Below are 24,760 nucleotides of genomic sequence, written 5' to 3'. Positions count from 1 at the left end.
AACTTAATAACATTACAATTCTCCGCATGCCGCGCCTCACTTTTCCTCGTCTTGCTGCCGTGCTCGGGGGTAATCATCAATCTCACTCCCAGGGATAACCTCAATAATCCTCTGTCCGCGGCCCCTGCGCATCTCCCTAATCTCGTAGGCTCGATCTGCCCTTGTTCGGAAGCCTTGCCATCCACCTCTGCCGTGATCACGACGATGACCAGAGTGGTAACGGTGCTTTCCGACCGTAGCAGCATCACTCCTCGGATGGCTCATTCTATGCTCGCTGAAGACCGGGCTCGTGTCTCTTCCTTTCCCTGAACCACGCCTCGTCGTCCGGCTGTCGTTGTCGCTGCTTTGCTCAGAGGAAGAAGAAGGCTCTTCGTACCTCGGCTGTGGCGTCCTCCTTGATGGTCCCGATGAACCCCAACTCATCCTCCTTCTCGCACCTCCACCTCCGTCACCGTCTCCAGGCCGTCTCGGACCCCTATCACTACCGTGTCCAGGTGTATCACCAAGATACATCTGCCTGACCATCATTCGCGTATACGTAACCTCCCTCTCTGTTCTCCTTGCCATGACTCTCATGACTTCGTCTCCTAACTTCTTCACAGAATCTTTGACTTGCCACCAAATAAAGCGATGCGCAAAGTCACACTTGTACAGCGCGCTCCAGTCGGCAAAACTCCCCATCTCCCCATGCTTCTCAAAGTCGCTGCGGACCTTCTCGTCGAGGTCGTCCTCGCCCCACGAAGCTCCATTGTGGATCGCCTCGGCCCGGTGCCCGCTCGCCACCAAGAATGGTCTTTCAAGCTCCTTGAAGGTTCTCCAGAGGTCGCGGAGCGTCATGTAATGCAGCGGCAGTGTCTTCTCTGCATACTCCAGCGCCCTGCGCGCCTCGATGTTGGCGTTCTTGTCTCCAATTTGAGAGATTTTCTGCCGTATTTTACTTTTGCGCCTAATCTCTTTCGTTTGGTGACGCAGCGCCTCGCGTTCTTCGCAAAGTTGCTGTCGAAGGTTGCCCAGAGAGTCGCGGATCTCACTAGGCGCAGCGCGGATTGTGGCGACGAAGTTGGCGTACAAAGCGATCAAGTTGAGCGTCGTCAGGGCAAAGCCCAGGATCCCTGTCACGAATGACAGCCAGTTCAGCGAGTTCGGGACGTCGGCCGTCATGTTGTGCTCGCGAGGGCTTCTGCGACTTCTTCTTTCATACTCGCGACTTTTTTAAGCTGAAGGGCCGTGCTTAGATCTTAAAAGGGTTGAGCATCCTTCAATTGGTATTCCTGTGTAAGTCTTTCACGTGGTGTTTAGCGTCTCTCATCAGCGCTACTTGGACTTGTTTCGAACGAGGGCAGAAAAAGGCGTAGCGTTGCCAGTTGTCATGGACCTTCATACTCCCGAAGACTAAGACAACTAACGTCCTGCAGCCTTGGAGTTGGTTGTGTAGTCGATGTGAGCTCTAGTCCTATAGCCGATGCAGGATAACATTAGCACCGGAGGGACTAAGGAATTAGTCGCGTCAACTCGAGTAACATACAACAATGATTCGACGACCTAGATGGTTCGTCAAATATTGCAAGGATAGGCTTGCAAGATCCATCTCAACTAAAGGCCAGCTGATGGTGTTGCATCTTTCGTGGATACGACGGATGCAGGAGTTTACTTCGTCTTCGTCATTTAAGCTCACAAAGACCTGCGGGATAAGGCACCAATGTGATTATGCAATCCTTCGAGCGGCTTGGGAGGAACTGAGATCTTAGTGCTGAGTCGCCTTGAATCTGGTGATGGATGACGATCACGAAAGTCGTCGCATATTGAGGCTTCTCGAGTACAGGAGAGGTCGGATAGTAGAAGAGACGCATCAGCTGCCTGGGCCCTTTTGAGGGTGTATCAATCACTCGTGCAGACTGTTCCCTGAATTCGCTGACAAATTGACAGCTCGCAAAGAGCGTGGAAGAATGACAACTTCGTGAACACCATCTTGAAGTTGTGTTGCTCGACGTTGTGATGCTGGACGAATGACACCGCAACACCCGCGGCCCTGGAAGCAACAGGAGATGGAGCTCGTCCCCCACCACCCGCCCAGACCAGGATTAGCTCCAGTACTCTTATCGATAAGCCCTGACGTCTCCGACCGTGGGGTAACTCATTCTCTCTCCAATCCAAAAATTTCCCATAGCCAAACCTCCAAGTCTGACTATACATCGCGACGAAGGGAGTCACACCTCCCACCCAGCACCACCCGCAAAAATGCCCGCCCCAACAGCGACAATGTCCCCCGGGACGCCCGAGCCCATCGACGCCGACGCCGACCCCGTCATCGCCTCCTACGACGTCTTCTTCAACCCTTCCCTCCCGCAGGGCCGCAAGCTCTGGGTCCTGCAGCAACCCAACCGCACCGACCCGCGCCAGGCCACGCCCACCGAGATGCGCCTCAAGACCCGCTCCGGCATGGTCGAGGTCGACGTGCCTCTCGACTACACCCAGTCCTATGACAAGGAGAAGGGTATGAAGTGGGGTCGGCAGCTCAAAGCGAGTCTCGAGGCCAAGAACGGCGGCACACACGGTCTCTCTGGAGGCTTCGGCGTCGGCGCGCCGCCGCCCCGACCCAAGAGGCGCGGCGAGATCGATTTGGAGGACGAGATGTACCTCGAGTGGCCCGAAGCTGTGCGCCAGGACAAGGTGCTGCGTACGCAGACTCTGGGTGGACAGTGTCCCGATCACAAGGAGGTGCAGTACATGATTGGCGTCTTCCAGGGCAGTAAGTGCTTTCCTCTCCCAATTCGGATGAAGAGATCCTGACGGAAGGAATAGAGGACCTCCACCTCACACCCGTAACAAACCTCGTTCACCTCCGGCCCCAACTGCACCACGTCGACGCAGTAGCCCAACAAGAGCGCAACGCCTCCGCCGCAGCTGCCGCCAAGGAGAACGGCGCCGCAGCACCGGCGGCGGGAGCATCGGGCGCAGGAGGCCAGGGCGGTGCGGCAGCGCGCGCGATTCACATGACGATCAAGACGACCCCCGACGGCGCAGCGGCCAAGAACGAGACAATGGCCGACCGTCTGCGCTCGGTCCAGATCGAGCCCTGGCGCAAGCTGAAGTACACGGACGAGAACGACGAGGCCGCCTGGGAGATTTACCAGGAGTCCCTCATTCTCCGCGCCCCTGGCGACAACAAGCCGCCCCCGGCCGAAGAGGATGAGGAAAAGAAGAAGGCCGCTATCGAGGCGGGTGAGGCTGAGACGAAGCCCACGGTTGACCTGGCGGAGTCTATGGCTAGACTGGAGACCACATGGGGCGACGATGAACTGCTGGAAGCTGTCAGTGGTATCAAGAAGCCCAAGCCGGTATCACAGGCAGAGCAGGATGCCGAGGCGGCTGCCGCGGCCGCCGCAGAGGAAGAGGCACAAAAGACAAAACCCAAGGCTCGTGGCGCTGTCGGTTCAAGACGAGGTGGCAAGGCTAGAGCTGCGCCTGCTCAGGCATCATCGAGCATGAGCATGGATTTGACATGAAGTGATGCTGACCAGCATAGCATTTTGATTTGCATAGCTTAGGCGTTGCGGTACGTTGTAGACAAAACGGTTCAGGGACGGATTATTACTTTAAATGCAGATTTTGTTTGCTCTAACTAGCAAGGCTGGTCTCGACGCACCGCTAATAATACTTTCGCGGCGTCATCTCATAGAGTCGTGTGTAATGTACACGAGATATGTTTTGTGCATATAGCCGTGGGATAGCCCCCCCGCAAGTCCAAGTCTCCATCAAGCTGTAGCCCCCGTACCACAACTTCCCGGTGATCTCGATGCCCTCAAAAAATACGGGCCAAGCGTCGAGTAAGGCTGACAGCATCCCAAGCTTCCAACGCATCAATAAACAAGTGTAGCGTCCCAAGCATGTGTGATGGCGCAGTCCGCGCCGTGATCGTCCCATCATTCGCACTAAATATCGTCTTACTGAAGCAATTCAACATCCAAACCAATGGAGTGCATAAACAGGTTAACCGTAGCCAACCGGGTCGTTGCCATGGCGCCTGGAAGGGTCTTCGCGTGGGCAACAGTGTCGAGAACACGATCCTTGACAGCAAGAACCAGGCGCTGCTGCTGCTCAGGGTTGGCACTGACACCCACGGCAGCAAGAAGCTGCCAGACGACAACATCCTCTCCGGTGTTGACGCTGCCAGGGAAGATATGATGCAGGGTCGGCTCCAGGATGTTGAAGAAGAGATTGAAGGTTTGCTCCCTATGAGTGTGTTAGTTGATGTTATCATTTTCGATCTGGATGTGCTTACCATTCGGCCCAAAGCTGAGGGGTGCCGCCACCGCCTTGCTTGAGAAGCTCTGCACGACTCAGAATGAGAGTCAACATTGAGCAGCCCACGCGGGTTCTGGCAATGAGATCGATGTTCAGCTTGGTAATCAGTCCGAGGACACCTGTGACGATATCGAGCTCGGTCTCGTTGAAGTAGGCAAAGAGGCTGGGCATGACAGCCGCGGAGAAGAGTTCGATGCTCTCACGCATGGCAGCGTTAAGGTTGACTTCACCATCCGTCATCTGGGCACCGCGAACAACATCCAGCTGATCCAAGTGGAGGATAACCATCGTGAGAATAGTGGTGCGCTGCTCGAAGCTGATGTGTCGGAAGACACGAGGAATGGCCTTCTTACCCTTGGGGAACGACAGGAAGGCGATGAAGGGGTGAATGGTGGTAGCACCAATAGGCTCGTGAACCTTGAGGTCTGCCCACAGCTGGCCGTTGAGAGTCTGAGCCACCTCGAGCCACTCCTGATGCTTCGCGTGAAATTCCTCGTCGTTGCCATTGGTGGGCGGGGGAGGAATGTGGCGGGCATGGTCCTCCATCTTCATGACTGTGGTGTAAACACTCTCAATGTTCTTCAAGATGGCCTTGCGGTCCACAGTGTTGGACTCCGTGTGGTGACGCTTGCCGTTTCCAGGACGCTGGGCGTCACCACTGCTATCGGTGCGCTTGATGTTGAGCAGTGGCTTAGGTGTCTTGGCGTTGCTGAAGGAGATCTTTCCGAGACTGCCAGCAATGACAAGCTGGGGATTCTTGGGCTTGTTCTTGGCGGCTTCAACGGCACGCTGGACTTGCTGCTCCATGCGTTGCACGTGGTTCTCGGCAGTTCTTCCTTGTCTTCTCATGTTGCCCTGACGACTTCCAGTCTGGAAGAGGTAGGTCTGAGCAAAGTTGTTCAGGGGCTGGTTAGGGTTCTGGCGTTGGCCACCGCGAATCTGGCTAAGAACCTGGTAGTAAAAGTCCTCTGCGATTGAGGCTTCGTTGTTGTGGTCAATCGGGTTGCCGGTGGCCGAGACAAGCTGCTGCAGCTGGATACGGGTAACAAAGTTCTTGTCCTGAGGAGTCATGAGACCGTTGTCCTTAGAAAGAAGCCAGATCTTGTGGTTGCGCTTCGCACGCTTGGTCTCCTGATCCAGGTACGCCGCCTTCTCATCTTCGGAGAGGTGGTTCAGGTGCTGCTGTTGAGAGACCTGAGGTACACGACCTGACGAACCCTGTGATCGGTGTGCATTCTGACCGTGAGCCTGTTGATGGCCATGAGGCTGAGGGCCGTGGGCACCAATGCGAGCAGCATCACCAGACAGTCGGTTAGGGTTTTGGAGAATCTGAGTCGGCTGGACAGAGGGAGCCTGGGAGTGAGGAGGCTGAGCAAGCGGGCTAGGGGTGTTTTGAATGGGCGGGGTCGGCTTGGAAGTAAGAGACTGAGGACGCTGAAGAATGGTAACCGGATGGCCCTGACCAGCGTGTTGAGGCACCTGGATGCCACGCTGCTGTTGCTGCTGGTCGGAACCGTGGAAGCTCTGCTGCTGCTGAATAGCCTGCGGGTGGGCGTAGCCGTAATCCTGGGGGTATCCTTGTGTAGCAGGGGCAGGTTCCTGGGCTGGTCGCTTGGTGGCTTGCTCGCGCATAGCCTTTTCGACCTCCTCGAGACTCATGATCTTGCGGCTACTGGAGGCAGATGCGGCCTGGGGTTGGGGAGAAGGCGCGGCGGCGGGTTTCTTGGAAGGCACGCCCCAGATAGACGCGTCGACGTGAAGGTCGGGGATGGGCTCCGCCTCCTTGTACTTCTCGTAGCCAGTGCGAACAGGCTGAGGGGCCGGCTGAGGAGGATAGTAGTAGTTCGGCATGGCCTGAGCTTGAGGAACATGGTGATGTTGGACGGGCGCCTGGGCAGGCGCGGGTTTCGAGGCAGGGACCTGGCGGCTGTAGCGAACCTGCTCCTCCTCGATGGCATTCGAGACCTTGGCCGTCTGACCGAAGAAATCGAAGTCCTTTCCGACAGGAGCAGAGATAATCTCGTCTCCGCCGCCACCACCGCCGCCGCCGCCAAAGGTGTCGTCGTTGAAAGCGTCGCCACTTTCCTCGAGCTGGTCTCCGAGACCATCGTACGTGTCATCGAAGTCGACGGCGTCGTCCTCCTCTTGGTTGCCGCGAGAGAGGCCGGCGAACGGGTCATGAGCTTGCGAGAAACCCGGCGCGGAGGTGTTGTGGCCGCCACCACGGGTCGGATCGAAACCGAAGAAGGACATGGTGTTTGGCTGGTCCGTCTTCGTCGTAGTAGCAGTGGAAAAGATAGCTGTATACTAGGTATTGGTCAGCATCGGATTCGAGATATCTGACTAGGATGGCGAAGTAGATGGTATGGTGAAGTCAGAGAGACTGAGGTCTAGGGTGAAGAATCTCTGGTCCATTTAAGGGCCTCAGTTCTGAACTGATAGGAAGGAGAGGTCCCGTCGTTCCCCACTGCCTCCTCGTGAGGCTGCTAACTCCAAACCCAGTAGGCAGTCGGGCTGCTTGCTTGCTCTGTCCCGCGCAGTTGGGTGGCAAAGTCGCGGGTGCCAAACAAGGAAGCAGGATTGAAAGCACTTGCCAAGTTCAAGGGATAGTTAGAGAAGCAGCCAGTGACTTACCACTAAGAGAATGAGAGGTCTGTGGCTTTCAGTAGAGCGGCTCCCAAAACTATCATGATGTCGTCAAAGCCAGATTCGAAAAGAGGCGAGCAAAGCGACAGGGCATAAACGGGAGAATTATAGCCGGGTTGCTCAGTAAAACCACATCCAGAGATAACAATGTTACCAAAGCACAGGGTCGAAAACAATGCGCCAGGTAGAGGCGTTGCTGGAAAAGAAACAACAGTGTCGCGTCGCTGGGGTTGGGATGCGATGTCCGAAGTGGTGATGCACCGATTCGCATTCGTGGGGAGGAATTGAGGCTCGAGAGCCTTGGGCCCCCATATCCAGGGACCGCCCGGGCCAATAACAGAGCTTGGTTGGGCGAGCTGCAAGGTATGATGTCACGTGATACATTAGTCACTCGCCGCGGGACAAGCAGCCCCTCTCGTCATAACGTGGCATGTATTCCCGCGCCAAAAGGTGCCTGGAGGGGTACTTTCCCAGGGAAAGCTGATCAGCATCGTCGCATTCTTACTCAGCTCACCTCACCTCCAGCTGAAGCTCTCCAGAATGAGCATGCGCGATACCTAGCTAGGGGCTCTAGAAACCCACTTCACCCAGCTCGCCAACCTGCAGGGCCATTTTCTCTCAGCCTTATGTTTTGGGGGCTACTTTTGCAGCAAGAAGTAACCCTGATGGTGCAGTGCAGTCCATGTGACTGTGATTAACGCGTTCAGCATCTTATTTAAAGGATGGGAACAAAAATCAGACACATTTCCGTAGATGTCTTCGTCCAATGGTTAGAATTTCGATGCCTTCCCTTGCTTGATCCTATTACTCAGCCTAATTTGGATCAATGCTGTATTAGGTTCAACTTACTTTACTGGACAGGACATGTGTGAATTCTCCGCCACTGTCATGAAGCTATCCATGTTTAGCCGCTGCTGAAGACCTCCATGGCTGGAAACTGGAAATAACAATAGCTCAGCTACCCCCAAGCAGGTATCGCGGAACCGATACTCTGGACATGACAAAGCTAAGACAACGGCCGCTGGATACCTTCATTTCAGATCAATCGCGCAACAGTTTACTTGGCTATTTCCGTCAACTTTTGCTGGCGACTTTGATGCCGCGGTGCTATCGATGGCCTGATTTTGTTCATGCTGTGCCCTCAGGCGTCCTCTGGACGAAGATTTCCTTCTGCAGGCGACTACAACACGCAACAGTCGACACTCCGAACAGCCGAGAAACGGGTGCCAGTATTCGTCATTGTCGGATTTGAGTGCCGCAAACGTCTGCTTGTCAGAACGCAACGTCTGGTTGGGATGTTCATCGCGAGACGCGACATATTTCCGGCGAGTTTGCTTCTACTCGTGGCAAGAGTATGTTGCCTGGTGATTGACAGGTTCATCCCGTTGAGATGCTGGAGACACGAGAATAGCTGACTGGCACGCACACAGAAGTACTAGACAGCAGGGCTGCGTTCCAGAACCTGCCCTGTACCAGATAAGGCACTTGGTTACAGATTTGACGCCGTCGGCATGAAAGCACGATCACTCAGGCGCCCAGTGCCAAGTGAGATGGTGTCTTGATCTCGGACTATCCGCCGTCAACAGCACATCGTGTGCGCTGTAGTTGATGATTGTGCTGCTGACCCTCGTGATGACTGTGGGAAAAAGCGTTAACTGCTGGTTCCATGTGGACTGATGTTCTGCTATTCTATGGCTATTCTATGCTTGCAGCACACTTATCGTTTGCGGCTTCACTCGGCTCTGTCTACGGCAGGAAAAGTCGTTGACGATCAGCATCTTGGCTTTGGATTCAATACGAACCAAAGGCCCTAAAATGGGTTGGGGCAGCCAATTTGGGGTTGTCGAAATGTGTGCCGTTGCTGGAAAGAGCCAAGAGGCAAGTACCAGATTCCACGATGTGACACTATCGGGAGGTACTTGTTGTCTCTGAAGATGGAGAGACCAGCATCCCCGGGGACTTTACAATGGTAATGTATCTTCACTTAACACGAGGCCGCTAGATCTGCCAGGGGCAACGAGAGTTTGAGTAGGTGTATAGATGTACATATTTTTAATATGCTATCTGTAGGTCTGAGAAGGCAGCGCAGGGGGGACCACCAAGAGTGCTGGACAGAACGAGGAACAGAAGGCCAAACGAGAGCTGATATTCTCACAGGGCGGTGGCCTCTTCTAGCCAAGTCTCATGTCGGGTGGTATGGGAGCTTCCCACCCCCATCATCCTGTCGCACGGCTTGCACGGGCAAGCAAGGTCGATGGCACGGAGAAATTCCCATCGACTGGTTCTCGGTTCGCAAGGGAAGGCCCCTGGGCCTGATGTGCCTGAATGCAGCTGGGCTGAGGCGGTGGCCATCGATTCTCACAGTGGCCACGTTCCCTGTTCCGATCATGGCCCGCGGAGCAACCCAAGCCAGAGGGAACGGGTACGCGGCAGCTGCTGCGGCGACGAGGAGCGTGTAGCAGGTACACAGCTGTCAGAGGAACGCGACGCCCAGAGCCCACCTCAGACCCCTGTGTTGAATGAGGTACTCGAGACTTTTCTTGAGTACTTGCTACGGATGCCGGTACTTTCACCACCTCATGTCATTGTCAGTCCTCAGCATTGAACATGGTCTTCGGATGGACGCCGTAGGACGGATGAAGAGTCCTGGCCACAAGGCAGTTGATGTGAGTGATGCATGCTGGCCTCGCCTCCTCAAGGCACCTAGCGGAGGAACATGTTCATGTCAGCGTGTTGACTTGAGTTGTTGAGTTGAGCTTGTAGCTGCTTGCGCCATGGTGCTCCCTCTCTGTCTTGGCTGAGTCTAATTCTGACCGTCAGTATCCGTACTCTGGACCATCAGCAACAGGAGCAGCAGTTCAGCTACCTGAAAGGGTGCAGGACACTGTACTCCTTGTATTACTATGAAGTGATATAGTATATTAAAATATACTTTTTAGAAACTCTACTAGTATATAGGCTACTTTTATAGCTTTTGCTTTTCCCACTTTACTTCTCCCTTTTTATTTTTAGTAGTTAAAAAGAACTATAGCTATTACTATACTTATTTTATTTATATAGTCTTTATATTATAAAATTTCCTTTAACTTATTAGTAATTTTTTTTAGACTTTTTATTATTAAGTTCTAATAAAGTTTTTATTTATTAATATATCTATCAAGATTATAAATAAATATATTTTATATTTCATTTATTATTTTATAAATATAAAAGATATATAGTGATTTATAAGATATAAATAAAGTATTTATAATAACTTTTAGTTATAACATTAAGAAAAGTATTATTAATAAACTATTTAAGTTTATATATATATTTTTGACCAGTTAGATAAAATAATATTTTATTTCTATTTAATTATTAGTTATTCTTATAATTAATATTTTAGTTAATATAAATTTAAGTATAATAAGTTAATTTTGTTAGAAATAGTTAATAGAAAGAAAAAAACTTATATTTTCTTTGAATATAACCTTATATAGTAAGTTATTTACAAACTATTAAGGTTATTAATAATATTTTTATAAACTTAGATTAGAGCTTTTTTAATTATTATAAATAGTATTATAATATATAGTAAATATTTATTAAAGTATAAATAGAATTTTTATAGTGTGATGTAAACTTCTATAAATTGGATGTGGCTAGGCTCAAAAGGTGGAAGACACTGTACTCCTTGCAGAAGCATGTCTCTCGTCCGGTGTATCTGAGTCCTGCGGCAGGGCACTTTTTGAGATGCGTAGCCCCGGGTTCAGGCCAGTTCAGCAATTGTTGCCCCACCCCCTTTAATCGACGTCGCGGGACTTCCTCCACTAGCGTTCCCTTTTTCGGGGCAGACGCACTGCGTACGCTGCTGCATTCGTACCCACTGCACCCTGTGGGAGTCTGCGAGGTCCCTAGAAGTCCACGCCACAGTTTGCTAAAGTGCTGCTGCGTGCTGAGGTGCTCCAGCTGGCCCGAGCCAGTCAGTCCATCGCTCTGAACATTTTCCTGGACGTGTCTGTGTATTCGTATCCCTTCCTCAATCTCCCTCCCTCTCTTTTTTTATTCAACCTCGTTCACCTCGACGAAGTGCGCTTTTGTTCGATTCTTCTCCAGCTCTTATTCACCTACACGGGATCCCATCGTCGACCTGGTAAAATCGGTCAAGATGGCGACCGGCTCCGCACGATATGTGCGATACATTCTTTTCGCCGCCTTCGTAAGTGACGCCTCGCCGCCTCCTGCCAGCGCGTCCTGTGGTCGTGCCCTCTCTTGGCCTCCGGTCATGTTTCCAGACAACAGCAAAATCACTCGTTCATCAATCAAAATCCATCCATCAGGGTTCTAATTGTCTGTCTCCTAGGGTCTCGCCGTCTTCTACTTCATCTCCCACTCCAGCTACGAGGGTGTGAGGCTCGAGAATGGCAGCTTCAAGTCCCCGGGACAGGGCGCTGCACCTGGCCAGCAAGGACAACAAGGTCAGCAAAGCCAGCCGGGCCAAGCGAAGGAACCTGAACACGCCGCGAGCAAGCCCCCAGCCAACGTGCTCAAGGCTGGCGAGAAGTACGACCCCAAGCAGTGGCCCATGGCCATGACCCCGAACGAGCCTGGCTGGGACGACCTCAACAGCGGCATCGCCCCTGGTCCCCGCATGAACGCGACCTTCGTCACCCTCGCCCGTAACTCTGATATCTGGGACATTGCCCGTTCCATTCGCCAGGTTGAGGACCGCTTCAACCGCCGCTACAACTACGACTGGGTCTTCCTGAACGACAAGCCCTTCGATGCCACCTTCAAGAAGGTCACTTCCTCCCTTGTGTCCGGCAAGACCATCTACGGCGAGATTCCCAAGGAGCACTGGTCTTTCCCCGAGCACATTGACCAGGAGAAGGCACGCAAGGTTCGCGAGGACATGGCCCAGCGCAAGATCATCTACGGTGACTCGGTCAGCTACCGCCACATGTGCCGTTTCGAGTCTGGATTCTTCTTCCGCCAGCCCGCCATGATGAACTACGACTACTACTGGCGTGTCGAGCCCTCCATTGAGCTTTTCTGCGACATCCACTACGACCCGTTCCGCTTCATGAAGGAGAACAACAAGAAGTACAGCTTCGTCCTGAGCCTGTACGAGTACGTCGAGACCATCCCCACCCTTTGGGACAGCACCAAGAAGTTCATGAAGAACCACCCCGAGCACATTGCCGAGGGCAACTCCATGAGCTTCCTGAGTGACGACGGTGGTGACTCCTACAACCACTGCCATTTCGTAAGTTTGAACCGCTCTACCGTTTGCTGACCACCCAACTAACGGCCAATCAGTGGTCCAACTTCGAGGTCGGTGACCTTAACTGGCTTCGTTCCAAGGCCTACATCGACTACTTCGAGTCCCTCGACCAGGACGGTGGTTTCTTCTACGAGCGATGGGGTGATGCGCCTGTGCACTCTATTGCCGCCGGTCTTATGCTGCCCAAGGAGCAAATCCACTTCTTCAACGACATTGCCTACTACCACGTCCCTTTCACCCACTGCCCGACCGGCGAGAAGGTCCGCCTCGACAGACGCTGCCACTGCAACCCCAAGGACAACTTTGACTGGAAGGGTTACTCTTGTAAGTTGGCTGTTTTCCCAATCTGTCCAAGCACACTTAGCTAACTACGTCCAGGCACGAGCCGTTTCTTCGAGACCAACGGCATGGAGAAGCCCGAGGGATACGAGAACCAGCAAGATTAAGATCGTAAAAGCGGGTATGGGAAAATGTAGCTTGTATTAACAATTTCACTGGGGTGGCTTTTGGGTTTGCCACGATTCAATTTCACCTGCATCGACGAGAGACAATGGGCAGGCTTTGGGGCACTAAACGTGGAGCGGCGTCAAACGGTTTCGTCTGGCTTGGACACTATGTGTGCTCTGTAGATATTGGCAAATGACAAGCGACGTCTGGAGAATATCCAGCCAGATTTTCAAATTTGACTTTGTGGTATTTTTGTACATCATATGGTGGTACATCTTGGTGTCGATTCACACACCGTTATCGTAATTCCATGACTTTGGTCATGTTCTTGCAACCCGTGACTCCCTACCATCAACCTCCGTCCATCCGTCTCCGCCTCAAGTATCCGTCTAGCCGACAGTAGCCTTCTTGGGCTTCATGGTTCCGTACTTAGAACGAGAGGTGGTTCGGCTACCAACACCACCGAGATCGAGAGCGCCACGGACAAGGTGGTATCGCACACCGGGACAATCCTGACTGCGGCCACCGCGGACGAGGACGACACTGTGCTGCTGGATGTTGTGGCCCTCGCCGGGGATATATGCGGTAATGTGACGACCGTTGGAGAGGCGGACACGAGCGGTCTTGCGCTGGCCGGAGTTGGGCTTCTTCGGGCGGACAATACCGACTCTGAGGCATACGCCCTTCATGGCGGGAGCGTTCATCTCGGACAGGGCGGGGGAGACGGTGTGACGAGCGCGCTTGCCCTTCTTGTGGCAGCCCTGGTGATATTTTGTTAGGAAATTTTCGTAACATAGCAACATGCTGGGGTTCGCGAGAGGGAAGACGAACTCGCAGCACCTGGTTGACGGTGGCATTCTGGATGGGGGTCGAGGAGAAAGAGCGGATCATAGGCGTCGTCTTCGGCATCGACGTGAGGAATGAGGCGGCGCGGGGAAAGGTAGCTGGCCTCATCGCCGGGGCGAAGAGAGACCTGAAAAGTGTGCTGGCCATGTCGGGCAACTGCGTATCGAACTGGCGGCACCCAATTGCTATCTCCCCAAGCGAAGCTCGTCGCGATGCGCCTAAGTCGCCCTGGCTGAACCGCCGCTGGTAATTTTCCTGCTTAGCTAATACTCTCCGGAGACTCTAGTCTGGGTTTAGAACCTGAGGCACAAAGTCCACCGGCGCTCCGTCCCCCGGACCCACCCCCTTCGGCCATCGAACCCGCCCCTTGCACCGAACGCGGACCGGATTCCACCTCGTCTGGATCACATGCCTCCGCCCATGTCCAATCCCAAACGTGCTTTGGGGAAGATCCTGACGTAAGCCGCCGCCAAGATGTGGGCGAACCCCGGCTTTTCAGACGTTTACTGCGCCGTCGGCTCTCCCCAGGGGCCCTTGGCCCCCAGCCTGGGGGGGCAAGCTCCCCGCTGCGGGATGGATATCCTCGGCTGAAGCGGGCGCTGTGTCTGTTCGCCAACCGCCAGGTGCCGTGGCTGCGAATGGCTTTGAGGTTCACGGCCTAGTCGGTACACATCTTTGACTCTATTTTCCACTCGCCCCCCCTTCCCCTTTGGCTTATTTGGTTTCCCAAATTTGCTTACTCTCTACCGCCTCATCTCAGGTTCACCGTTCGGCGCCAATTGACCAACACAAGTCCGGGCGCTTTCTCTCCACGCATCACCACCGCACGGTCACCGACGGAGCATAAGTACCAGAGCACCTCCGGCGATCTTATGATCACCCGCCCCCTCGAGAGTTTTCGATCTTCCTTTCTTCCCTCTGGACTTGCCATTGCTGGGGCATTTTTGTAGTTCGCCTTTTCTCTACAGTCTCTCTGTAATCATGTCGTCGATCGCAAGGGCTCTCCGCCCTGCCATGAGGGGAAGCCGTGGTGTTGCCGCGCTGGCGAGGGCGAGGAATTGCACTCCGGGCCGGACATTCTCGCCACTCCAGCAGTAAGTCGCCGATATAGATCACCGTGAAAGAAGAATATCTTGCGGGGCAATGGACTGACAAGAGTGCTCGTATAGAACCATCAGACCCCTCTCCACCACGCAGCGCCGCCGTAATGCCGACCACCTCGACATCACCGACATCCCGCCGACCCCCATTACCCACCTCTCCGAGGTCGAGGCCGCCATGGCCGAGACCGTCAGCAAGTTCGCCAACGACGTGATCGCGCCCAAGGTCCGCGAGATGGACGAGGCCGAGAACATGGACCCGACCATCGTCGAGCAGCTCTTCGAGCAGGGCCTGATGGGTGTCGAGATCCCCGAGGAGTTTGGCGGCGCGGGCATGAACTTCACCAGCGCCATCATCGGCATCGAGGAGCTCGCGCGCGTCGACCCCAGCGTCAGCGTCATGGTCGACGTCCACAACACCCTCGTCAACACCGCCATCATCAAGTGGGGCAGCAGCCAGCTGCAGAAGCGCTTCCTGCCCAAGCTCGCCACCAACACCGTCGGCAGCTTCTGCCTCAGCGAGCCCGTCAGCGGCTCCGACGCGTTCGCGCTCGCGACCAAGGCCACCGAGACGGAGAGCGGGTACAAGATCAACGGCTCCAAGATGTGGATCACCAACTCCATGGAGGCCGACTTCTTCATCGTCTTTGCGAACCTGGACCCTGCCAAGGGGTACAAGGGTATCACCGCTTTCATTGTCGAGAAGGACACCAAGGGCTTCTCGATTGCGAAGAAGGAGAAGAAGCTCGGTATCAGGGCCAGCAGCACCTGCGTCATCAACTTCGATGATGTCGAGATCCCCAAGGAGAACCTCCTCGGTGAGAAGGGCCACGGATACAAGTACGCCATCGGGCTCCTGAACGAGGGTCGTATCGGTATCGCCGCTCAGATGACTGGTCTGGCTCTCGGCTCTTGGGAGAACGCCGTCAAGTAAGTTTCCCGCCAACTTCTGCCCGCCAGTGACTCCATACTTACACCGCCAGGTACGTCTGGAACGACCGCAAGCAGTTCGGCCAGCTCGTCGGCGAGTTCCAGGGCATGCAGCACCAGATCGCGCAGTCGTACACCGAGATCGCTGCGGCGCGCGCCCTGGTGTACAACGCCGCCCGCAAGAAGGAGGCCGGTGAGAACTTCGTCATGGACGCCGCTATGGCCAAGCTGTACGCGTCCCAGGTCGCGCAGCGCGTGTCCGGTCTGGCGATTGAGTGGATGGGCGGCATGGGCTTCGTCCGTGACGGGCCCGCCGAGAAGTTCTGGCGTGACAGCAAGATCGGCGCCATCTACGAGGGCACGAGCAACATCCAGCTCAACACTATTGCCAAGCTGCTGCAGAAGGATTACACTTCTTAAAGGGATTTTCGATGGTGCCGTGGCGAAGTTTGGGCTTGTAGGTTATTAGACGGTAGTTAAAAGCGACACGATTCGGTGTTGGGTGTCGATTGCTTTTTAAATCATATCCTGTTAGCTCATTGAGTCTCTGGACAATCTGTGTGTATGTGATTTCGTGTCGATGTTCTTGGTGGGTTAACCATATGTGCAGGTTGGGTTGCCCGACTCACAATCGCGGTTTGGCTCATGAAATGACATGTGTAATGGTGAAATGGGAGGCAGCAATAACTATGGTGAACATTTGCTATCGCTACTTGATATCGCCACATTCACTGGAGCAAAGATCAAGACAGCAGGTCTGGGAGAGAAATGCACTTGAACGGCTTCGATAACACGCTGGATAAACAAGTGGAATCATAAGAGAAAATTAAGAAGAAGAAGGGACAAGATGACAACTGGGCTGGTAGGTTCAATCCTGGATCCCCAGGTGCTTAACACTGGTTGCAGTAAGGTATTTGAACTCTCCCGAGTTTAAATAGTATGGATCGTGTAAGCTAATATTCTATGGTTAGAGAGGTATGATGTGGTCAATTTGGCGGATGCTAGATCAAACATCAGAGGCGACAGAAGCACCCGCGTCAAAAACCTTATTTTTTTGGTCGTCAGTAAGTTCAGAATGTTTTGATCAATGAAGAACGAGGCATATATTGGTAGAATGCCAAATAGCGATCAAAAAGACATGTGCTTATTCGCATGTACATCTCGGTCATCCGTAGGACACGGCAAGACGCGCGCGTTCTCAGCCTCAGCCCAAGCTCGATAACACTAGACGAAAGCCATGCCACAACTCACGCCCAGACAAGGCTCTCTAGTTGATTGTAGATCGAAAATTCCCAGTGATGATTAGGAGGCAAGATCAATCAATGCTGCAAAAACACGCTATCACCAACAAACTTCAGCACGCGAGATCTCAGATCAAATACTGATCTCAAGCCACCCTTCCAAAAGTAGGACGACCCCAACATAAGCCCATGAAAGTCGACACTTTTTCATCCCGACTGTCCGGGTGGCTTAGACGTTGACCGCTGGACGGAACGCACTGCCGGCATAAGCTCGACGACGTACATGCGTCCCGTTGCGGAAAGCCCGCTTGGCAGGCAACGTACATCAGATCAGATCGAAATAAGTGCACACACAGACCGCATCGCCGAATTTCTAGGGAAACGTTGCGAAGCAGGACTTTTATGCGATGGCAGATGAGCCGGCCGCGATGTGATCAGCTGCGTCGTATGTTGAGGCTATAAAAAGGATACAATGTGATCGATCCATCGGTTCAGCTATGCGTGCACGTCGCGAGAGCGAGGGGATGATGAACGGCTTGAGCCGCAACTATGAGGCGCGATGACGGAATCACTTTGCTTTCTCCGACGGCAAGGTAGCGATCCCACGTTGGCTTCGAGTTCCGCGGGTCGCAGATAAGGGAAGACAGGAGCAAGCCCGGGTTGGGTCGGGTTGGGTTTGGGCGGGCCGACGGTGGAGGGGAGGACCATGGACGGCGACGGGTGGGGTCGAAACGGTTCCGCGACGACGCTGGGCTCTTTTTGGGAGCGGTCGTTGACTGGACTGGCCCTTTTGCTGAGGCGCGGTTACGCTGCGGTTTGTTCTTGCTGGTGAGCTTGAGATCATGAACGGAGCCATGTCCAAACACTCGGGCCAGGCATTGAACCGCAGGTTGTCATTGTTTGGGCTGAAGTGGACGGCGATCTTTGGCTGTGGTGAGGGCTAGGTTTGTTTCAAGTAAACGTTACACAGCTGGGCATGAACAGAACAACGAGTGCGGTCAATAGATGCTCTCGTGTTGTTATCCGGCACAGCTGAAGATGGCTTAGCCGATGGCATATGTCGTTTAGCGTCCACTCTGGGCTCCCGAAGAGGGCAGGTAGGTAGCTTCGCTGGGGGAGAAACTCGTATTCTAAACGCGTGGTTTGTGTTCGTTTGTGACGGAGCGGGAGTCCATAGGGCGGGATCTGGGGAGGAGTCGCCGTCGGTGTGGCGCGGAAAGGCCGGCCGGCAGCTGCTGGGGCGGGGGGCACTTTTTAGTGAGACCTTTTCGTCGGCAGTGCAGGTGTCAGCCGGGGATGACGGACGGCGAACGACAATCACGAGGGGAAGAGTGGAAGCTGTGGCGCTGTGGCGGCCTTTTAGAACGGTTGGGGAGGGAGTCGTGGTGTTGAGTGGCCATCTGGCAGATGCAACGGCACGGACGATGCTGAGCAAGATTAGAGACATTGAACAGAGAGGGTAAACGGCTTTGACATGTGCGGTTTCGTGGGATGGGTCGGGTTCTTGAAGTGAAGGCCAGCCGGTTCACAGGCGGCCGTTGCAGAGTGACGGCGCATGGTGACGGCGAGTACGACGGAGGGATTGCGATTGGTAGAGGCGCTACTGCGGTAGGGAAGCAGCTAGACGGGAGGAACGGGAAACTTAGGGCTGCAGCAGGCGCAGCATCATCAGATCATAGAGAGAGTTGTGGGTGAGTGAATCGAGTGATGATGCACACAGCAGAAAGCAGCTCCAACGAGGATTGGCCATGCTTAAACTGGGTCTCTGAAAACTCCCCGAACATAACCTAGGTAGAGGCAGAAGCTGTCTGGCTGGCAGCTGGGCAGTGGGCACTGGAGCTGGGCTGCAGGCTTCGGTCGTTGTGGTGAATCTGGTTTGTCTGTGGTGGTGAGTGCGAATGTGATGAGGAGGGTGAGAGAGGGCCGGACGGACGAGTGAGGTGTGATGAAGGCGCTATTGGTGGGTAGGTAGGTAGGCTGCATCAGGTGGGATCAGTTGGTTTCCGTCCAGTCATATTCGCCAGTACCCAGAGAGAGGTATCCGTTCTCAAGACAAGGTACCGGGTTGATGTTTCTTTGGGGTTGAGAGCAGCAGTTTCGGCGGAGGTAGCTGTCCGCGAGAAGGGGATCTGTAACTTGCCATACCTGAGATGCGAGAGCTCCAGGAGTAGCCTGTCCATGGTGTACAGGAAACTAATTGCTATGCAGTACTGCAAAGCTGGTTTTAAACCCCGTCTGGCTTTGTTGACAGGATGATTGGCGTGGGCAGTGAGTCTTCTTCACCGTGGTGAAACAGCGCAAAAAGTCCTACCTGGGATTTGGTCGCCCCACGTCCGGCGCAGGACTTTTTTTATTTTTTCCGCCGTGGGTTTCTGCAAGGCGCCGCCACAATTGATTGATTTGATTGAGCGGCGGCCAAACGAATGAGTGAGACAGGGACCAGCAACGGGAACAAGGCGAATGAATGAACGAGGAGCCTGGAGGGGCCTGGGACCTCGTCTCCAGCTGGGGTTGAGCCTTGGTGCCCTGTGGATACGAATACAGGCCGTCTGCGTGTGTGTCTACGCGGTGAAGATTGGGGGAGAATGACTGATGTGTTGATGTGCAGTACCCGCTACCAATGCTTCCAGGGCACGAGTTGGGCATCACCAGGTCCCCATGTGGAAGCAGATGGAAAGTGATGTCGGGTGTCTGTAGTTGGCGGTCTGATGCGATGCATGCACGAAATACCTTACAGAAGAAAGAATGGAAGGAAAAATCTGTCGGTACTGCTGGATGCTCTGCAGCAGCCTGCTCCCACATGCTAATGAGGTGATATCGCACTGGATGGATAGTAGGATAGAAGACCAGCGCGTCCAAAAAAGGTTGTAGTAATTGAAATAATCGTCCGAATCATGGGTTAGCTCGCCTGCCATCTTCACATCGAGTTACAGAGTTGCTTCGTCCGCCCGGGCGCTTTCGTAACACCCCTCCATTTCGCCGTCGTCCCCCTCCAGAGTCTTCGGTACGTACTCTTTGGCAGCAGAGGACTGATACGTCAGAGGTACATGGTCTTCGCAGTGCTCCCCGCCAAAACAGCAGGAGGCTCAAGTCACTATCCGTACCCCTCCTCATGCCCAAGGCAGTAGGACCTCACCAGCCCAGCACGTCCTCCACCATCCACCACCACCACCACCAGCGAGCGACCCCTCCCGACCTGGGAACAAACCCCCCCGTCGTGTGTCCTCCTCCAAAACCCACTGACGACATCTTTTAACCAACCCATCCCGCCTGCGAAAAACAACACCACTCCTCAGGGCCGGTCGCACCCAACCGAATCTCTGTCGTGATAGTCCCCAAACACCGACCTCCGACAGACCGATCTCGACGTCCCGGTCGTGCCAAACCCGCCAGGCCTGCCCGAGCCTTAACTGAGGTGCCCCCCCTCCCCTCCCCGACGCCGAACCCCCGGTATCCATAACAGAACATCTGCACCTCCACCTCCAGAGCCAGACCTGGCCTTATCCCCTCAGCCTTAGACAGCTGCTTCGTCTCGTGCTGCTGTCGCCGCGTCGTACCTATTGCTACCATACCTACGCTGCCGCACATTCTTCGCCCCGGGCGAATGACTACAGTTCTAGCATCGGCACCATCACCATCACCATCACTTCTCCCGACGGTCGCCACCTCGCGCCGCCGCATCTTCACCCCAACAATCCATACCCAACACATACACCACACCAACACCACCACAGCACACCACATATTTCTTCCCCCGCGCGTGGAGTCGCGCACCCCCACCGCCCAACATGAACGAAGAAGACGCCATCCAGAACATCCTCAAGAAGATTGAGCGCGAAAAGGCGCTGCTTAATGCCGCCAATGCTATGCGTGCGCAGACAAACAACGAGGCTGTTCGATCTCGACTCGACTCGCAGATGCGCGATGGCCGACGAAACCTGCAGTTCTTCGAGGAGAAGCTCCGCGAGGCTCAGATGCGTCGCGGTATGGACGGCATGTCCCTCGGATCTCCCTCCGACAGACCTCTCAGCGGCGATGTCGAGGACGCGCCCCCTCCCCCGCCAAAGGATGCCTCTGGGCAGTGGGCAGACCGTAGCGGCTACGGTCAAGGCAACGCAGTTTCTGGCGGCAACGTCCAGTTCAGCCAAATCGGCGGCCACTCCGACCTGATGCCTCCCCGCCATCCTTACGCCCCTCCCGGCCCGTCGTCTTCTATCCCGAAGCCGCGTCCTAACTTTACAAAGCTCGGTTCGTCTGCGCCGACACTGCCCAAAACTTCGCCGCTGACCCTCTCCAGACCTCATCAAATATGATACCCCCTACCTCGGCCCCCGTATTCAGCTCATGCTGTCCCAGATCCAGTTCAAGCTTAATGTGGAGGAGCAGTACCTCAAAGGCGTTGAAAAGATGGTTCAGCTGTACGGCATGGAGGGCGACCGCAAAAGCAGAGCGGATGCGGCCGCTCGCAGGGTCGAGAGCAAGCAGAAGATTCTCTTGCTTAAGCAGGCCATGAAACGTTACGAGGAACTCCACATTGACATGGACACCGCTGATAGTCCCGACGGTACGTTGAAGCGGGCAAACGGTGCTGCCTACTGTATAGGTGACTAACACCGCTTCACAGATGACTCCATCAATATGCCTAACCTTCGAAAGCCCCTCAGTGGCCAGCTCACCATCCGCGTCGGACAGATCAAAGACGTCGACCACGCTAGTATGAGCCGCTTCTCTCGCGGTCCGGAGACTTTTATTGCCGTCAAGGTTGAGGACAACGTCGTTGCGCGCACGAGAGTCACCAGAACAGACAAGTGGGAGGCCGAGTACCACACGATTGACGTAGACAAGGCCAACGAGATCGAACTTACCGTCTACGACAAGCCCGCCGAGCATGCCATTCCCATCGGCATGCTTTGGGTACGAATTTCCGATATCGTAGAGGAAATGAGAAGGAAGAAGATCGAGGCCGAGATTACCAACTCTGGATGGGTTTCTGCCGATAGAATGGGAGCGCCGCCGCCGCAGTTCCCCATGAACCCTGGTCAGTCGCAGCAGTCGTTTGGAGCCGGTGCACCTCCACCATCGCCGGGTGCCCCGCAAGGAGGAGCCGCCCCTGGCCCGATGCCCATGCAAGCGATCCCCCAACAGCCCATCGACGGCTGGTTCAACCTCGAGCCGGCTGGCCAGATTCAACTTTCCCTGGGCTTCCTCAAGCAGAACAAGGACCGCCGCCCCCTCGACCTCCAGGGACTGGGCAGAAAGGGTGCCGTTCGTCAGCGCAAGGAGGAGGTGCACGAGATGTACGGTCACAAGTTCGTTCAGCACCAGTTCTACAACATCATGCGCTGCGCCCTTTGCGGAGACTTCCTCAAGTACTCGGCTGGCATGCAGTGCGAGGACTGCAAGTACACTTGCCACACCAAGTGCTACAGCAGCGTCGTTACCAAGTGCATTAGTAAGAGCAATGCTGAGACGGATCCGGACGAGGAGAAGATCAACCACCGCATCCCACACAGATTCCAGGCCTTCTCCAACATGACGGCCAACTGGTGCTGCCACTGTGGTTACATTCTGCCTTTTGGAAAGAAGAACTGCCGAAAATGCGCGGAATGTGGCCTGACTGCCCACTCTGCTTGTGTTCACCTTGTCCCTGACTTTTGCGGCATGTCGATGGCGGTGGCTAACCAGATTCTGGAGGGTATCAAGTCGACCCGCATGATCAACAAGAACAAGACTTCGTCTTCTCTCAGCGACCGCACACTTAGGAAGCAGCCCACAAGCCCGACAAGCACTCTGAGCTCCCCGCCCCATAGTGCCACCCAGCCACCATACGCTCAAGGCTCCCCTGAGGCTACGGAGGCTGCCAAGATCATGTACCAACAGCAGTCTCCTCCCGGCCAAAGACCCCACCCCGACCGCACGTCCTCCAGCTCTGCCGCGGCGGCAGCGGCGACGGCTGCAATGAGCGGATCGATGGGCCAGCAGAAGCCTCAGTCGCAAGATTATGGACGTTATGGACCAAGTGGTGGGTATGGATCACCCCACGATCAAGGGCCGGAAGATCCCTACGGCCAACAGCGCAAGTACAACCCGGCGGACTACGCCAATGTCAACACCTACTCCCCACAGCCTCCTGTGCAGCAGCAGCCTCAACGCCCTGTTCAGCAGCAGCAGCAGCAACCGCCTCCTCAGCAGTACTCCCAACCGCCTCCTCAACAGCCGCAGCAGCAACAGCAGATGTACCAGCAGCCGCCTCAGCAGCTCCCTGTCTCTTCGCCTAAGTTGCAAGAGGCACCGCAGCTGTCGCCTATTACGCCTGGCGGAGTGCCGAGCGCCGGACGCAAGCCGTTGCCCTCCGCCACCGACCCGGGCACTGGCCAGCGCATTGGCCTTGACCACTTCAACTTCCTTGCTGTGCTGGGTAAGGGTAACTTCGGAAAGGTCATGCTTGCGGAGACGAAGCGATCCAAGAGGCTGTATGCCATTAAGGTGCTGAAGAAGGAGTTCATTATTGAGAACGATGAAGTGGAAAGCATAAGGAGTGAGAAGCGAGTCTTCCTGATTGCTAACCGCGAGAGACATCCGTTCTTGACCAACCTCCACGCTTGTTTCCAGACCGAGACTCGTGTCTACTTCGTCATGGAGTACATTAGTGGTGGTGATCTTATGCTTCACATTCAGCGCGGCCAATTCGGCACCAAACGAGCTCAGTATGTCAATCGCGTCTATTCACTTAGATTTTGCTAACGATGCACAGGTTCTACGCTGCGGAAGTCTGCTTGGCACTCAAGTACTTCCACGAGAACGGTGTCATTTACCGTGACTTGAAGCTCGACAACATCCTGTTGACGTTGGACGGACACATCAAGATTGCCGACTACGGTCTTTGCAAGGAGGACATGTGGTTCGGTTCCACTACTAGCACGTTCTGTGGTACCCCTGAATTCATGGCTCCCGAGGTTTGTCTTTGCTTCGTTTGATTACAACATCTTCCTTGCTGACCCCGTCTAGATTCTGCTTGACAAGAAGTACGGCCGCGCTGTGGATTGGTGGGCATTTGGTGTCCTGATCTACCAGATGCTTCTTCAGCAGTCACCATTCCGTGGTGAGGATGAGGACGAGATTTATGATGCCATTCTGGCTGATGAGCCTCTGTACCCCATTCACATGCCTAGGGACTCTGTCTCCATCCTGCAGAAGCTCCTCACTCGTGAGCCCGACCAGCGCCTGGGCAGCGGCCCTACGGACGCTCAGGAGATCATGAACCAGCCGTTCTTTAGGAACATCAACTGGGATGACATCTACCACAAGCGTGTTGCGCCGCCTTTCATGCCTCAGATCAAGAGCGCCACAGATACCAGTAACTTCGATTCTGAGTTTACGAGCGTCACGCCCGTCTTGACCCCGGTCCAATCAGGCAAGTTTTCTACTCTTCTGCGCGAAGTGGTGCGACTAACAAAATGCAGTCCTCTCGCAAGCCATGCAAGAAGAATTCCGTGGCTTCTCTTACACGGCCGATTTTGACTGAAGAACCAAGAATGACGAAAAGCTGGAGCTGATGAGGTGACGGGATCACGTTGCCGACGTGAACAGAGGGGAAATACCAGCAGACATGGCCGAGCGTTCTAGGATACCCAGCGCCGTGTGCGCGCCAGGACCCGGCGACATCAGTCTATGTTTGCATAGAGACGCTGCGCGTCGCCAGGCAGTGACGACGAGGGCGCAGATGAGAAAACGAAGCGACGTGACGTGACGGGTGGACACAACATACGGAGAACAAAAGCAAAAGGTGTTCGTTCGCTACGTGAACATTGAAAACGATTTGTCGGATTACGGTTAGAGTCTATATCTGTAAGGTATTGGACCCCAGCGCAGCTTGTTTAATAGACCCAGCCTTCAGTGGTTACACCTGAATGAAGAGCACCGTGATTAGGTTTTTGTTGGGGTGTCGTGAGGTTGTCCTCGTGCTCTATATGGTATCA

At 54.5% G+C, this 24,760-nt stretch overlaps 7 protein-coding genes across 7 annotated transcripts; 4 read left to right on the top strand and 3 right to left on the bottom strand.

Annotated features, from left to right (window-relative positions):
* Nucleotides 1–36: 36 nt before the first annotated feature.
* Nucleotides 37–1,161, bottom strand: CGCA056_v007754 (uncharacterized protein; the record flags this gene model as incomplete). The annotated part of the gene is made up of 1 exon (XM_037323002.1): nt 37–1,161. One exon carries the CDS (start codon nt 1,159–1,161, stop codon nt 37–39), a length of 1,125 nt encoding a protein of 374 aa, XP_037177830.1.
* A 1,077-nt stretch (nt 1,162–2,238) lies between these two features.
* rpc37 (DNA-directed RNA polymerase III subunit rpc5) lies at nt 2,239–3,506 on the top strand (the record flags this gene model as incomplete). The annotated part of the gene is made up of 2 exons (XM_037323001.1): nt 2,239–2,749; nt 2,803–3,506. 2 exons carry the CDS (start codon nt 2,239–2,241, stop codon nt 3,504–3,506), a joined length of 1,215 nt encoding a protein of 404 aa, XP_037177826.1.
* A 438-nt stretch (nt 3,507–3,944) lies between these two features.
* CGCA056_v007752 (DNA topoisomerase 2-associated protein pat1) lies at nt 3,945–6,558 on the bottom strand (the record flags this gene model as incomplete). The annotated part of the gene is made up of 2 exons (XM_037323000.1): nt 3,945–4,233; nt 4,283–6,558. 2 exons carry the CDS (start codon nt 6,556–6,558, stop codon nt 3,945–3,947), a joined length of 2,565 nt encoding a protein of 854 aa, XP_037177825.1.
* Nucleotides 6,559–11,101: 4,543 nt separating this feature from the next.
* Nucleotides 11,102–12,663, top strand: MNT1-1 (Glycolipid 2-alpha-mannosyltransferase 1; the record flags this gene model as incomplete). Its single annotated transcript, XM_037322999.1, has 4 exons — nt 11,102–11,152; nt 11,297–12,199; nt 12,253–12,541; nt 12,596–12,663. The coding sequence occupies 4 exons, from the start codon at nt 11,102–11,104 to the stop codon at nt 12,661–12,663; spliced, it is 1,311 nt and encodes a 436-aa protein (XP_037177828.1).
* Nucleotides 12,664–13,053: 390 nt separating this feature from the next.
* On the bottom strand, nt 13,054–13,657 carry CGCA056_v007750 (putative 37S ribosomal protein S12; the record flags this gene model as incomplete). Its single annotated transcript, XM_037322998.1, has 2 exons — nt 13,054–13,425; nt 13,496–13,657. The coding sequence occupies 2 exons, from the start codon at nt 13,655–13,657 to the stop codon at nt 13,054–13,056; spliced, it is 534 nt and encodes a 177-aa protein (XP_037177827.1).
* Nucleotides 13,658–14,491: 834 nt separating this feature from the next.
* CGCA056_v007749 (Short/branched chain specific acyl-CoA dehydrogenase) lies at nt 14,492–15,960 on the top strand (the record flags this gene model as incomplete). The annotated part of the gene is made up of 3 exons (XM_037322997.1): nt 14,492–14,604; nt 14,680–15,540; nt 15,594–15,960. The coding sequence occupies 3 exons, from the start codon at nt 14,492–14,494 to the stop codon at nt 15,958–15,960; spliced, it is 1,341 nt and encodes a 446-aa protein (XP_037178513.1).
* Nucleotides 15,961–20,569: 4,609 nt separating this feature from the next.
* CGCA056_v007748 (Protein kinase C-like) lies at nt 20,570–24,306 on the top strand (the record flags this gene model as incomplete). Its single annotated transcript, XM_037322996.1, has 6 exons — nt 20,570–21,029; nt 21,079–21,345; nt 21,406–23,488; nt 23,536–23,737; nt 23,790–24,138; nt 24,245–24,306. The coding sequence occupies 6 exons, from the start codon at nt 20,570–20,572 to the stop codon at nt 24,304–24,306; spliced, it is 3,423 nt and encodes a 1,140-aa protein (XP_037178514.1).
* Nucleotides 24,307–24,760: the final 454 nt, after the last annotated feature.

This window comes from Colletotrichum aenigma (assembly GCF_013390185.1).
Source record: "Colletotrichum aenigma strain Cg56 chromosome Unknown KSG_Cg56_contig05, whole genome shotgun sequence".
Taxonomy (NCBI): domain Eukaryota; kingdom Fungi; phylum Ascomycota; class Sordariomycetes; order Glomerellales; family Glomerellaceae; genus Colletotrichum; species Colletotrichum aenigma.
The sequence above is the reverse complement of the archived record's forward strand: the minus strand, read 5'-3'. Positions and strand labels throughout refer to the sequence as shown.